General features: G+C 44.1%; 1 protein-coding gene across 1 annotated transcript; it reads right to left on the minus strand.

Moving 5' to 3' along the window:
* Positions 1–7,716: 7,716 nt before the first annotated feature.
* On the minus strand, positions 7,717–11,708 carry LOC119458222 (sulfotransferase ssu-1). The gene is made up of 2 exons (XM_037720054.2): positions 11,578–11,708; positions 7,717–9,954 (listed from the first exon to the last, which is right to left on the minus strand). Exon 2 carries the CDS (start codon positions 9,949–9,951, stop codon positions 9,004–9,006), a length of 948 nt encoding a protein of 315 aa, XP_037575982.1. The 5' UTR covers positions 9,952–9,954; positions 11,578–11,708; the 3' UTR covers positions 7,717–9,003.
* Between the last annotated feature and the right edge of the window lie 2,119 nt (positions 11,709–13,827).

The following is a 13,827-nucleotide window of genomic DNA, read 5'->3' on the forward strand; positions in this document are numbered from 1 at the left end:
GACGGGTCGTCGAGCAGAGGTTCGTTGAGCGGCTGCGCCATTGTAATGAGGAGAAGCAGACAGACAATCGGCCTTCCGCCAGAACGCCTGGTTTACTTCTGCTTCCTCTTTCTCGCTCGCCGTCCGAGCGCGCGAGCCCCAGTGCCCATCTTTGTCTTCACAATATATATATATATATATATATATATATATATATATATATATATATCTGAACGAAAGAAACAGGACAACAGAGGGGCTCGGTGTTTGTTAATTATCACCTGATAAAGCCAACAGACAATGAAGCCGTGGAATGAATCGGGGAAATTCGATGTGGCATAACTATACATACACAGGGTGTCCCAGCTATCATGCAGCACGATTAAAAAAAAGAGGAATGGCGATACGTGAAGCAAACCTAGTGCGTATTGTTTCCAGTACAGTGTAGTAGCCGCCATTAATTGTTTTTCGTTACTGAGATTTAATTAGGTAATTGTATTTAATTATTTAACTCGTTAAGTACTGTCCTAATTATCCAAGTGTCAATGAGAAAGTTGTAGAGCAACATGAAATACTCCCGATACAGCTTTCTGTTGCTCAATACGTGCTACATAAAAGTGTTTTTCCGAGCGTGAAAGAAGCCCGCGAATACACGCAGGATTGCCTCGAGTGGCCATTCGCGCGGCAATTCAGCGTGTATTTGCGGGTTTCTTTCACGCTCAGAAAAACACTTTTATGTAGCACGTATTGCGCAACAGAAAGCTGTATCGGGAGTTTTTCATGTTGCTCTACAACTTTCTCATTGACACTTTGATAATTAGGACAGTAGTTAACGAGCTAATAATTAATACAATTATTTGATACAATGATACAATTAACTTGCAAAGTACAAGTACGCAGTTGTTGGCAGAGGAGAAGCCGCCCCCCCCCCCCCCACCTGTTCCTCCCACGCTGTCTTCCCGCTTTCCTCCTTTCGCGTGGGAGATTGAGTCGCAGTTTCCCTTGCGCCCGGTTGCAAGATACGCATTTGATGCCGCAGCACAGTGTGGCCCCGCCCCTCCCTCCCTCCTATACCCCCCCGGCCTTTCGCGCGACGGAAGAAGTGGCGTTTGCTCTCTGCCGTGCGTTCGCTCTCCGTGAAAGCGCGCGTCCCTCGCGCCCTTTCACTCGCACATATGGCGCGCGGCGACGATTTTATCACCCTTGGATTTATACGGAACCTTATGGCGACGGCGACGCCGACGGCAGAAATCCGCTTGAAGAGTCCATATAGTTGCTATCGCAAGAAAACAAAAGTAGCAGGCAAAGAGGGACGCAGGATGAGAGCTGTCTAAAAACGGAGGTTTCATAGAGCAGCACACAATCAGGAAGATACCACTTGCGCGAGCATTGCATTACCAGACATCTTTAAATACATCAGTATGCAGCTGTATCTCTTAATCTAGCAAGTACATTGAGTCGAGTCATCAAATACGCAATTATCGTGCTGCTTTATACGTAGAGCATTTCAGCAAGTTAACGCCTATTTTGTCCTTTATCGTCACGATTATAATAGTTCGAATGAAAGGATACCTGCCGCATCATGCGTTAACTTCAGTAGCTAGGCAGCACTTACCCAGTTTGTCACTTTTCGTATTACCATCGCTTTCTGCGCTGATCCAAATGTGCATCCAATAGATCTAACCTAGCTTACCTTATTACTGCGTTAGGTCGTTGTAGCAGGTATTTCTTCAAAGCACTTTTTTTTCGTTGGTATTTATCCCTTGCCATGGCGTGATTTTTGGGGTCCAAATAACTATGTCATTGATCGAAGCATAGCCAAGCAGCGACATCTATTTTGCTATCCAAAACTGCGGCTTGACTCACCTCACGCGCGCCATTCATAGGATCTTTCCGCAACCACGTTCGTCACCGCTTGGTGCAGGTCGCTCTGGTTGCGGTGCATAGTTAAGTACTTATAATCCTTCCTTTACACAGATTACATAACATTTTAGAGGGACTCGGGAACAACTGCACAGATATTCAATTCGAAATCTGTAGGCCTCAATTGACGGAAATTGTTTTAAACTTATTTGCGTCACAGTACAAACAATAAAGTGGTCTAGCAGAATTTTACTATTCAAGCAAGAACTCTTGAAATCACCTATACATGCTTCGTATATTGTTTCTCGTTTTCCGTCATGTTTATTTATGTTTATCGCGATACCAATACTGAGTACACTCCAAGCGGATTTCTGTCATCGGTGTCACTGTCGCGTTGAGGTTCCGCGTGAAGTCCAAGGGCGATAGACTCACTACGCGCCGTATGCGTGTGAAAGCGCGCGAGGGACGCGGGTTTTCACGGATGGCGAACGGAAGGCGAAGAGCAGCCGCGACGTCTTCCGTCGCGCGCAAGCCCCTGGGGGAATGGGAGAGAGGGAGGCTCGGGGGCGTTGTGCTCCTTCGCGACCGGGCGCAAGGGGAACTGGCGACTCAATCTCGCGCGCGAATAGAGGAATGCGGGAAGACGCCGCGGGAGGGAGGGAGTGCGGCTTCTACTCCACCAGCAACTGTGTACTTGGAATTTGGTATAAAATTACTATCTTACTCCCTGTAGCGGTCTACTAATTTGCTGTCGCAATTGATGGTTCGCCTTTCGGGCCGATTTGCGACTTCTTTGATAAGGAAAAGGTTTTGTACGAAAATTAGTGCAATATTTATATTTCATTGCGACTCTAAGAAATAACCCTAATATTTGTGGCTTGCTACGTTTCGCAGAACAAGAAATTCTGTTCTGTCTACATCATTCCACTTGAACTTCTTAATTCTGATAGAAGCATTTTATAAACGTGTCGTTGTGTATCCGATTAACTCAATGATAGCCAGGATAATCATAATTTCCCCAGAATATATTCTAAAGAGCGCGCTTATTCTACTTCAAAAGTTCCGTCTTCCTACGCTGACCAAAAGTACTTTTACTATATGTGCGGGTGGTTCCTTCGCACCCACTTTTTAAACGCTATTCGCTGAGCAATCTTCTGTGCCTATTCATTTGTGCACTCTCTTCTAGAGATTTCTGTGACGAATTCTAGGTTCGGTAGTGTTTCCGTAAAAATTATCGTGCTTAACGCTTCGTCGTTTGTATGACAGAGATCTCGCAGTACTTGAATTTATCGTCTCTCGTAAATTATTTTTTTCCTTACTAAAAGTCTCAATCAAAATTATATCATTTTAACTAGCTTACATATCCTACTAATTTGCCTTTCCAGTCTCTTGGATGTGAGAATGGCACAAAATGAGCTGAACAGAAAAAAATCACTATCCTTTCTGCTGTCGAGAAAATCGGGGTTAGCGAAGCTTGTGACAAGACGACGCTGTCGCAGGCGTTCCGCTTCGTTTGCACTAAACTCAGGATGCACGGCTCTTCGCTGGCGCTTCGCCTGGGTTTAGGAAGCCCTCGTTCTGGAATTGGAACGTCGACAACGAGCCCTTTCCCGAGCGAATTGTTCGCACCGTTGCTCAAACGCAGCCTCCTTCACGGCTGAACACACCGCGCATTACCATCGGTCGCAAAAACTGTTCTGAGGCGAGGGAAGCCCAGCGGAGTGTGCGCCCACCACCTATCCTTCCCTTTCCATCCCCGCAACACGCCAAATACCCTGATTGGTGACGCACGTCAAGTGATCCCGCGCCGGCGCAGCTTTACCCGCACTTGCTCTACTCTGGAAGCAGCCGGGTTAAATTTTCTAGCGTGACACCACCACAACCACCGCCGACATTTTGACACAATAAAAGCTTCTCTTGAAAAAACAATGAATTAATGGAAGGTATACAACGTAACTGTGTGCGACGTAAACACATAACCAAAATGTCACTGCATGTGCCCAAATTCATACTAAATACTTAAACGAAATGTGCACCCCAACTGCTCACTAGTAGAAGAGTGCTCTAAATGAGGTTTGACTTCAGAAGCAGGCTTCGTGATTTACCGCGCGTAAATTCCGGGCCTTGTGCTGGCAGCACAGGATATCCGCTTTACCCACACTCACCGCAGGCACTTGCCATGAGCATAGCGCTCTGGAGGCTTTCGCTGAATTTTGATTACTCACCGTACTTGACAACCTCCGGCTACAGAGTTCGCGACAAAGGAAATAGATGATACGATGTCAGCAATGCAAAGACGAGAACCTAAAAATAAAAGCACGCTCTTCCGGTCTCCAACGAATGTACGTGCACTAACCTTACCGTTCGCGCTGTCGCTCCGCTCTTCAGTTTTTAGTTTTGGCTGACTCACTGGGTGCACGACAAGACTGGATGAATTTATCGCGCAACGATTGCCGCTTTTATACCTCGTGCACTCAGCGCACACTATGGCTCTCTTTCGACCGCATGATATTGTGAAATGTTTCTGCTGTTAAGCATTTAGCATTTATATATTTTCCGCGAGAGCACGTGGTTTCGTATGGTCAACCACTGACATTTTCAATAAATTCAGTGATAGTTGTTGAAAGAAATAGGCTGTGAAATAGAATGTCGCCATCCTACTCAATGAAATCATAAGGTGTCTTGTCTTGCATAAAAAGTCGCAGTTTCGCCCGAAAGGCTAAGCATCTATTGCGATAGCAAGTTAGTAGAGAGCTCTATGGAGTAACAATAGTAGCTCTTTCGGCTGTATAAACTTGGACACATTCGCTTATTAACTGAATTAACAAGCAAGGTGTCAGTGCGCACAAGCAAACGTGAATACATCACACTCGATGACCACAGACAATCACTGTCAAAACGCTAGCGTGAGCAAGCGTGACGAGTTTTTGTGAACTATCAATTGCATTCGTGACTCCGTCCATGCTCTGGAAGGTAGATGACACTTTTGAATGATCTTTTTGGACTTTTTTATCACCATGAGGATGCTGAACTTGCCTTTACCGCTGCACATCCTTCTATGTCATCATCACCCCTCATCCAGCCTTTATGTCCCCATTCCCCCTCCCCCTGTGCAGAGTATTCAATAATACGTGTATGTCATAATTCGAAACAACCGAGCAGAGGATGTGCCAAGTAGCTCGCAGCCCATGATAATGTGACATGGGACTGGAATCTATACTGTTGCACGGAATTGGTTAAGTTGCAAAAAAGAAGTAAGTAACGAGTTCCTGTACTTATCTAAGAATTAAAGGACGTGACTGCAATGTCCCACCGCAGATTTTCATGTTCCATGAGGCAAATGACACGCCATAAGCCTTATTACACTGAGATCTGCATTGAGATTACATTGAGACGCGTCCTTTACTGAAATTACTTGGACGCAGCCGAGTACGGTTTCACTGATGGCGCAGTGACCGTGGCATATCATCATCACAGACACAAAGGAATCAAGAGCTGTGCAAGCAGGGCGAGTCTGCGTCTTTTTGCGCTGTTTCTTATAGTTTATTCCAGATACACAATTTACCGCACGAAAAATGCACTCAGACAGTCCCGAAGCCCCAACCTAACCGTATTGCTTGTGTCTGTGAGGCATTTCTTCGAAGCAAGGACCACTTGCCAAAAGCTAACCCGTTATGAAAGGTTTCGTATGAGGGGCCACTTCATTTGGGCCAGTTGCCTTATCGTGAATGCATATTGAAAACATAAGTAGGGAGTGCTTCTCCAAAACAGGTTTCTGCAACACTTTGGTTCTGTGCACTCATTATGCTTCACCCTCTCAGACTTTATGCAACGACTCTTACTCCAAGGATGCAGTATACGATACTGAAGGGCTGGGCATACCTACGCGTGGCCATCTCCGCTGCTCAGACGCCAGGTGACGCGTATAGGTACGGCGGCTCTGCTCTGATAACAGGGAGAGCGCATGAGCGCCTTCATCGCATACAACTGTGTCTGTACTGGCGTTCAATCAACACTTTGATTTCTTTAATCTCACAGTGTAGAAACAGCCATTGCGGGGAGAATGCCTGCACGAGTTTAGGTGCTTTAAATACAAGTGAAAGCAATACGGCTGGCCTCCTGGAAGCTACACAGTCTGATCTGAGAAATGCTCATATTGGAGGGCTACGTAATAACTTTTACCATAGCAGGTTTTGTGTTACATTGGCGGCGGTCACGCCGCCTCTGACAAGAAGTTGTCCGTGTCACCATGCAGAACAGCTACGTTTATTTTACCTAGCGAATATATATACTAAAGGAAAAGAGGGAAAGGGCAGGGGAAAAACAAGGGGAGAAAATGGCGCATGCGCGGTCTACACTTGCGCTTATCACGGAAGCACGTGAAGCGTATGGTTTAGGTGTTTTTAGTACAAGGTGAAAGCAATACGGTTGGGCTCCTAGAAGCTACACAGTCTGATCTCAAAAATGCTCATATTTGAGGGCTACCTAATAACTTTTACCATAGCTAGGTTTTGAAATTTCTCACGCAATTATCTTGCAAAATGACGTTGGAAGGTAAACTCAAGGGAAAAGTGCCAAAGTTGCAAGGCGGAGCACTACATAACTATACCCGCAGCATTATTCTACGACGGCCCATCCTTTAATGCGATTAGCATTGTCTGGGGAAATCACACTCTTCAGTATGTCTGTATTTAATATCTGTCAGCCAACTTGAGCCACCGGGTACAAGGTCGAACATAAAACTTGGGTCATTGTGAATGTGAAACGTGGCATGGGCCACTGGGCGTGTGTAAATATTGGAACTTTGGAAACTGAATGTGCGCAACCAGGTATGTGAACATTCCCAATCCTCCAGAATGAATATCTGCTACTGATGTTCGGGGGTGCCAGGTGATACAAGTGGAGCACAAGGCGAGAATGAAGAAGTCGGCAAAACAAAATTGTAGCCGTCTGCACGGAAGTGAACAATTCTGCAATGTGGTGCATAGGTACATGTTTCATCGCTAATCGCATTACCGACGACATTCATCGAGAAATGTCCCTGAAGGTTCTGCCGCAAATTCGGGCAGAATCTTAGAGACGTATGTTTATCGCACAACAAAGACCATTATCTGTTTACTTGCATTTCCTTTCTTGGAAACACTGCGCCAACTAGTTTCCTGTGAAGAGGGTTTGTCACGCTGATAACGCGCACACCGTTCTTGACCTTGAAGTACCGGGCGCGCAGCGTTCAAGGAGAGGCATGCAAGATCGATTGCGATTGCTGTGCGCCAAAGAAACTCATGAAATCATGCAAACTGTTCGTTTTTAAAGTGTACTCTAAAAAATCTTCACATGTTGTTACAAATTTGCAGATTTACAGCTTTACATCTGTCGATTACATCTGTATATCTTATTGGGTTTATCTTGACCCTAAATAAGCATTTTACGTGCGTAGTAATGCTTAACACTGTGCGATTGCCACTTCTATGCCAAGTATGGCATGCGCGTGTCAACATGATATGGCGTTCTTCACATGAACAGTAGTGATGATAGAGTGTTACTGATGAAAGTGCACCCAAGACGGATTGTGAATATTGGTAGGAAAGCAGATAGACCTAATACTGTGCAAAATGTGACTTTAGGGTGTGGAGCAGTAAGTACACCACGAAACTGCAAATGGCGTACGCCGCGCTAGCGTTGCTAGATGGTACTTGAAGTTCTCGTCAATGGCATTAAATGAGTAATTCCTCGGATGAATTACTGGATAACTATAAGGCACGATAAACAAGCATTGGAGCTCTACATGTTGGCTGGACATTAGAAAAAAAGATATACTGAAATTTTGTTTGAAAAACACGAAGTGGTGTGCCTAACTTACTGAGGCTGCGCGCTTTAAATTAAAATTATACCGGCAACAGTTTGACAGTGTCGATAACGTTCATCGTTGCTTTATTGAATCAAAAACTATCAAACGTGGTTTAACCTCGAGAGCTCATTATTTTCGAAAATACGGTATCGTGATTTCTAATTTTCATTCGTGAAGTGCTTCATTTATTTGGTTAATACACAGACGTGTGATTGCTAACAACATAGCTAGGAAATCTGATTCAATTAAAATACGATATGGCTAAATATCTACCACTATATCTATCGGGAAGAACAAACATCGTTTGATCTCTGTATGCAAAAGAACCGTAATGTCGCCAAATACCCATGACAAGGTGGCTCGCCGCAAGTCAAAAAGTGTCGATCACTCATGATGAGATGATGATGTCATCAGGGATAATAAAGTGCAATTCTCTTCAGCCCCAAGTAGACGAGGCGGGAACAGAGACCTTAGAAGGCCATTGAGGTTTAAAAACGGCCACAGAGCGAATGGTGGGGGCAAGGTACAGGATAAGGAACAAGATGGTCGAAGATTTGGGGAGCAAGGTTGATAGAATTGACGTCAACGCTTTCTGTGGCAAGGTGACATCTCGCACCACTCTTTAACAAGGGAGCAGACTGTAAATAGTTGTCTCCTGAAAAAATTCGGATGATTTATACAACTGTAAAACAAGCACAAGGATATTGAGGTTTACAAGGATATTTTAGGTACTGCGTGCTTTTCCGGTTGAGGCTGTGATAATTAAGCGTTTGGTTTATTTTCCCATTGTGCTGAGTTTTTCTCAAAATTCCCTGCGGCACATTACGGCTTGTTTCACCAAAATTATATCCTGATGAATTTTTCACTGAACAAGATCGATATTCAGGCTGCAACATAACAATATTATCGCAACAAGAACAATATCACCTCGGACAGATGTAAGAGTTAAATTTTGTGCTTTTTACACTGGTATATATAATCCCGTATGATCAATTCTCTTAAACGTTGGCCTCGTTGTTTTCTTTGTATCCGTTGTATAGTTTTGTTTCATCGAAAGGTGCATGCGCGAATATCGATATTTGGGACTGTCACTTGCATCAGTGGAACAGTTTGCTCTCCTATTCGTCACGCATTATTCACACTATGATTGAGAGGTAGCTTTAGCAGTCAAGGCAGTACGACTCCCTGAGTCAAAGTTTGAAGCTTCGACACTAAACGCTTTCTTCGCTAAATGAGACAATGACAACTCAAGAAGATTGTTTCTTCTTTATACTAGGGCAACTCACTTATCTACATGGAGATGCCATAAACACTTATGGAATATCTATGTCTTTCCATAGGTTCATGACGTCAGACCCTTTTGTTGCCTCGGCTATCTTGGCTTTCATGCGGATTATCTGATTTGGAGAGAAGTGGTTCTTCCAGTCTCCCACTTGTCCCGTGCGGACAAAGTCTCCCTTCATTGGCATTCTTGAAAGGCCGATGATGGTTTTGAAACCTTTTCGAAGCTCAGGCCTGATGCTCTCCAGTAGCTGTGATTCGTTTACTTCGAGCGGCGCAGTCTGAGCGCTCAGAATCACTTTTTTCCTCATATGCTCCAAGCTGGTATTCTCTAGAATTCGGTGGAGCAGCTCTGGGTTTTCTTTAAGTCTTCGCTCTTTGTCTTCGCCAATAAAAGCAGCGATACGGTGTATTTGTCCGACTATGTCTTTCTTAAGTCCTTCATAGGTAAGAAAGAGTACGTTGGGGTCATTCCGGTGTTCGTACCAGGAGAGAACGTTCTCGAAATAATCCCCGAAATCCACCCGTCCTTGCAAAAATATTTCAAAGAACTCATCGAAAGTTCCATTCTCAAATTGGTACAGTGGAATGTTCTTGGTGTGGTAGTAGAAAGACACGCAACAGTCGTAAGGGTTTCTGGCGATGTAGATGTACTTTGCCTCAGGCGAGTACGGGTTCTTCTGAAAGCTTAGGTGGGTCTTGAAAGCTGCCGGCTTGGGAGCGTACACAGCGGCCTCGGCACCCTGCATTTCCAAGAAGGGAAGTTGCAAGGCCTGCTGCAGGAAATCTTTGGGTTCTTCTGCGTCCATCAGGATGTTGTATACGATGTTCTGCATCCATGTGGTGCCGCATTTAGGGTAGCTCACAATAAACAAGTCGCCCGGTTGCGGCCTATAAGCAAGGGTAGACAACACGGCTTCATCAGAGAAGTGCTTGGGCAGAAATACGCCACCGATTGTCCGGTAAATTTCCGCTGCCATGACCTGCGAAAATATCATAGATCGTACTTTATAACACCTATACTAATTACACGTTTTGTAAATGCAAACATGAGTCACTCATCCAACAGAGGCAACACCTCAAAGTAACTGCTACACAGACACCGGTAGGCACAGTTCGAATAAATATCGTATAAAACAATTTTGTAGGCACTTTACGCGTTTGCTTGTGTTAAGCGGACTGCTTATACGAAGTTAAAAAGTACCTTCGACTACATGCCGTGCCTGAGCGTCTGTCACTTTTGTCTTGTGTTTAGTATCATCAGTGAAAGATTTCCTCATATAATAATGCCATAAGGGCACTGAAGGTACTTCAACATATAAGTGAAGAACTAAGCCTAAATAAATAATAAATAAATAAATAAATAAATAAAAATAATAAATTAATTAAATAAATACTCAAACAAATACATAAAATTGGCCGGAACCGAGAAACGCAGAACCGAATCTCTGAATTTCGTCTTTCGCATCAGGTGGCATCGTTTCATACCGACTTTCTTTATCCGATGATAGTTTAAAAAATCGCAAAAGAGATTATTGTGAACAAATTTTGCCATAAAAGGGCTTCGGAATACTTGGAGCTTTATAGGCAAGTTATTTACTGCCCGCTTTTTTTCCAATACTTATTAAAAAAAGCAAATAAACAGAGTAACAAAGCCACTACCGTGCAGAAAAACAATATTGTGCGTTGTATGTTGGGGACTGAAACGAGCTCAGCGTTAAAACAGTTTGTTAATAGTTTATTTTATACGAGTTGAACTAGCCTTCATTGCGTTGAGTGGATCGCGTACATTGTGATAGTAGGAATTGGCCTACGCACAAGGCATTCTTTACTGCATCTTTTGATAAGCATAAGGTTTATTGCGACAACTTTCTCTTCCCAGTTAGTGCAATGTTTATAATTTATTGTGGCTCTAAGAAATAACCCAGATAGTTGTGGCTAATTTCCTACGTTTCGCAGAACAATTGATCCTGTTTTGTCTATTTCATTCCACTTGTACTTTTTTTTTATTCCATAAGTGCTATTGTATAAAATGTGCCATTGCGTATCAGATTCAATGAATAGTAGCCAGTATCACCACAATTACCCCAAAATTTATCGCAAACAGCGCGCTTATTATGCTTCAAAAGTTTCGTCTTCCTACAACGACTATTTTTCTATTTACTAAGTGCGAGCGGTTCCTTTGCATCCACTTCCTAAAACTCTATTCCCTAAACAATCTTCGGTACCTATTCTTGTGTGCGCCATCGTCTGGACCATTTTATCACCAATTCTACGGTCGGTAGCGTCGCCGTAAAAATTCTCGCGTTAAACGTTTCGTCGTTTGTATGACAGATATCTCGCAGTACTGGAATTTATTGCGTCTCTCGTCAATGATTTCGTTTTCTTACTAACAGTCCCAAGCAAAATCATACCACTTTAACTACATTACATATTATACCAATTTACCTTTCCTGTCTCTTGGATGACTAAAGAGAAAAAAACAATGGACCACTTGAAGGTGTTCACCATAAGCTGTCCGCGACATAAACGCATAACCAAACACAGCGGCTTGCGCCAAACTTCATATTGAAGACATAAACTACATTTGAAGCCGAACTACTCACCAGTAGAAGGGAGCTCTAAATGGTGTTTGACTTCAGAAGCTTGCTCCGTGATGCACCACGTGGACATTGGGAGTCTTCAGCTAGCAGCACATTATATACGCTTTATCGACATTCACTGCAGGCGCTTGATGATTGCTCGCCGCAGGCGCTTTGATTGCTCGCCGTACTTTTCAACTTCATTATACAGAGTCGGCGGCAGAGGAAAAGGTGATACGGCGTCAGTGATGCAACGGCGAGAACGTACAAAATAATAGCGTGCTCTTCCGGTCTCCAACGGCTGTAGGAGCACTCAGCTTACCGTACGCTCTGTCGCTCCAATCTTCTTTTTTATATTTGGTGTAGTTTAGGCTGACTCACTGAGCGCATGACAAGTCTGGATGAATTTATCGCAAAAGAATTAGTTCTTTTATGCCTCCTCCACTCAGCGCACACTATGGCTGACCCTCGACTGCCGGATATTGTGACATTGTTTCATAATATTGGGCAATAATATATTGTCCATGAGAGCACGTCGTTTCGTAAGGTCAAGCGCTTGCATTTTCAATACATTCAGAGAAAGTTGTTGGTGTAAATAGTCTCTAAAATGAAATGGAATGTCGCCATCCTACTGAATGAAATGATGTGCCTTGTCTCGCAAAACGCATGCATGGTTTCTCCTCAGGTCTTCTTCAAAACCGCGATGTCACTGCATTATCCGATTGCGCCCCAAACCAGCTCGACATCTTGGGAAATGAGTACGGAAATAGAAGACACTTAAATACATGAAGACATCACTTATTCGGCTCGAGAGGTTATTCAACCCGCCGCGGTGGCTCATTCAGCTGAGGCGTTGCGCTGCTGAGCATGAGGTGACGGAAACGAATCCCGGCCGCGCCAGCCGCATTTAGATGGAGGCGAAATGCAAAACACGCCCGTGTGCTTGGGTTGTAGTGCACGTTAAAGAACCCCAGGTGGTAAAAATTAATCCGGAGCCCTCCACTACGGCGTGCCTCATAATCAGAACTGGTTTTGGCACGTAAAACCCCAGAAGGAAGAGAGGTTACTCATCTTAGCTTTCCCTTAGGCTACAGAATGTCTTCGTTTCTGGTTTTCAGATTAGCATTGAGCAGGGACCTAAGTTTTTGACACCATCGTTCCACGTGAATTCGTGGCAGCTAAGTGACCCGATTTCCAGCAGTTTCGCCTTCTCAATTAGGTACTTACGTTTACTTTGCACGCAGCGTTTGAGTGGAAGACTGTTACTGTGAGACGATGTATGCCTTCGTGTGTGATGCCGCTTCCCCGAGTGCGAATATGTGACTTTTCGACAGACTGTGAAGAGAATGCAGAAGCTCACAGAAGACGGAAATTTGAAAGGAGCAACAGCGATCGATAGAAAAAAAAGATATTGGTCTGGAGCTAACGTTTCAACAAACGAGACAAGCCCTGGCGAAGGCTGAGTGCCTTTTTCTAAACATTACCTATAAAGAGATGACTTGCTGGACCACCGTTGGATATATCATTGAAAGTTTGTGTGCGACAACGTTCACACGAAGAGTCTCAGATACATATGCTTCTTTACTTGCCTTTTGATTTTAATTTATATTGTCAGTCGTGGTATTTTCGTTTTCACAAGTACAGGGCAGGCAACTGGGGATATGTTCGCATTATGCTCTGGTTTTCATCCTATTTCGACTATCTCGCCCCCTGGCTATCGGGCATATATCTTTTACGTTGCATAACGGGCGGTCTCGTGCGAGTCCTCTAGGCAGTAATTAGCATTTCGTCAGCTGGTTTAGGCAATAAACTTGCGCATTACCTAATATCGTGAGTAGTGGTCAATAAAGAATACGGTCCCTGATCCACGCCACTTACTTCGCGCTCCGCGTTCGACCCTACTATCGTGCGCATATTCATCCAAACAGTCATCTGCGCTACCTATAGAACTGAGGTTTCTTGAAGTCGCAGCTTCATGCATGGACCACTTCCCGCGCCTAATCCAGGATGAAAGCTTTCTTAACAGCAACAACTTCATTTGGGCCGTTGATTTATCTTGAAAGTATGCGGACAGCATAAATAACACGTACTTTCCAAAATTGCCTTTTAAAGCTACAGATGAAGAGTCACTTTCCGCAGTTCGCAATCATTCAGACTTTGTTTCTGTGTGCTCATAATGACTCACCTCCATTTCTCTATGATTTACCCTCTTAGGCTTTATGCAACGAGTCCCAATCCAGGGATGCAGAATAAACTACTGAAGTGCTTGGCATG

The sequence above is a fragment of the Dermacentor silvarum genome, chromosome 7 (assembly GCF_013339745.2).
Source record: "Dermacentor silvarum isolate Dsil-2018 chromosome 7, BIME_Dsil_1.4, whole genome shotgun sequence".
NCBI lineage: Eukaryota > Metazoa > Arthropoda > Arachnida > Ixodida > Ixodidae > Dermacentor > Dermacentor silvarum.

Coding starts and splice junctions, on each gene's coding strand:
- LOC119458222 (XM_037720054.2), bottom strand. CDS start 9,951: ATGGCAGCGGAAATTTACCGGACAATCGGTGGCGTATTTCTGCCCAAG.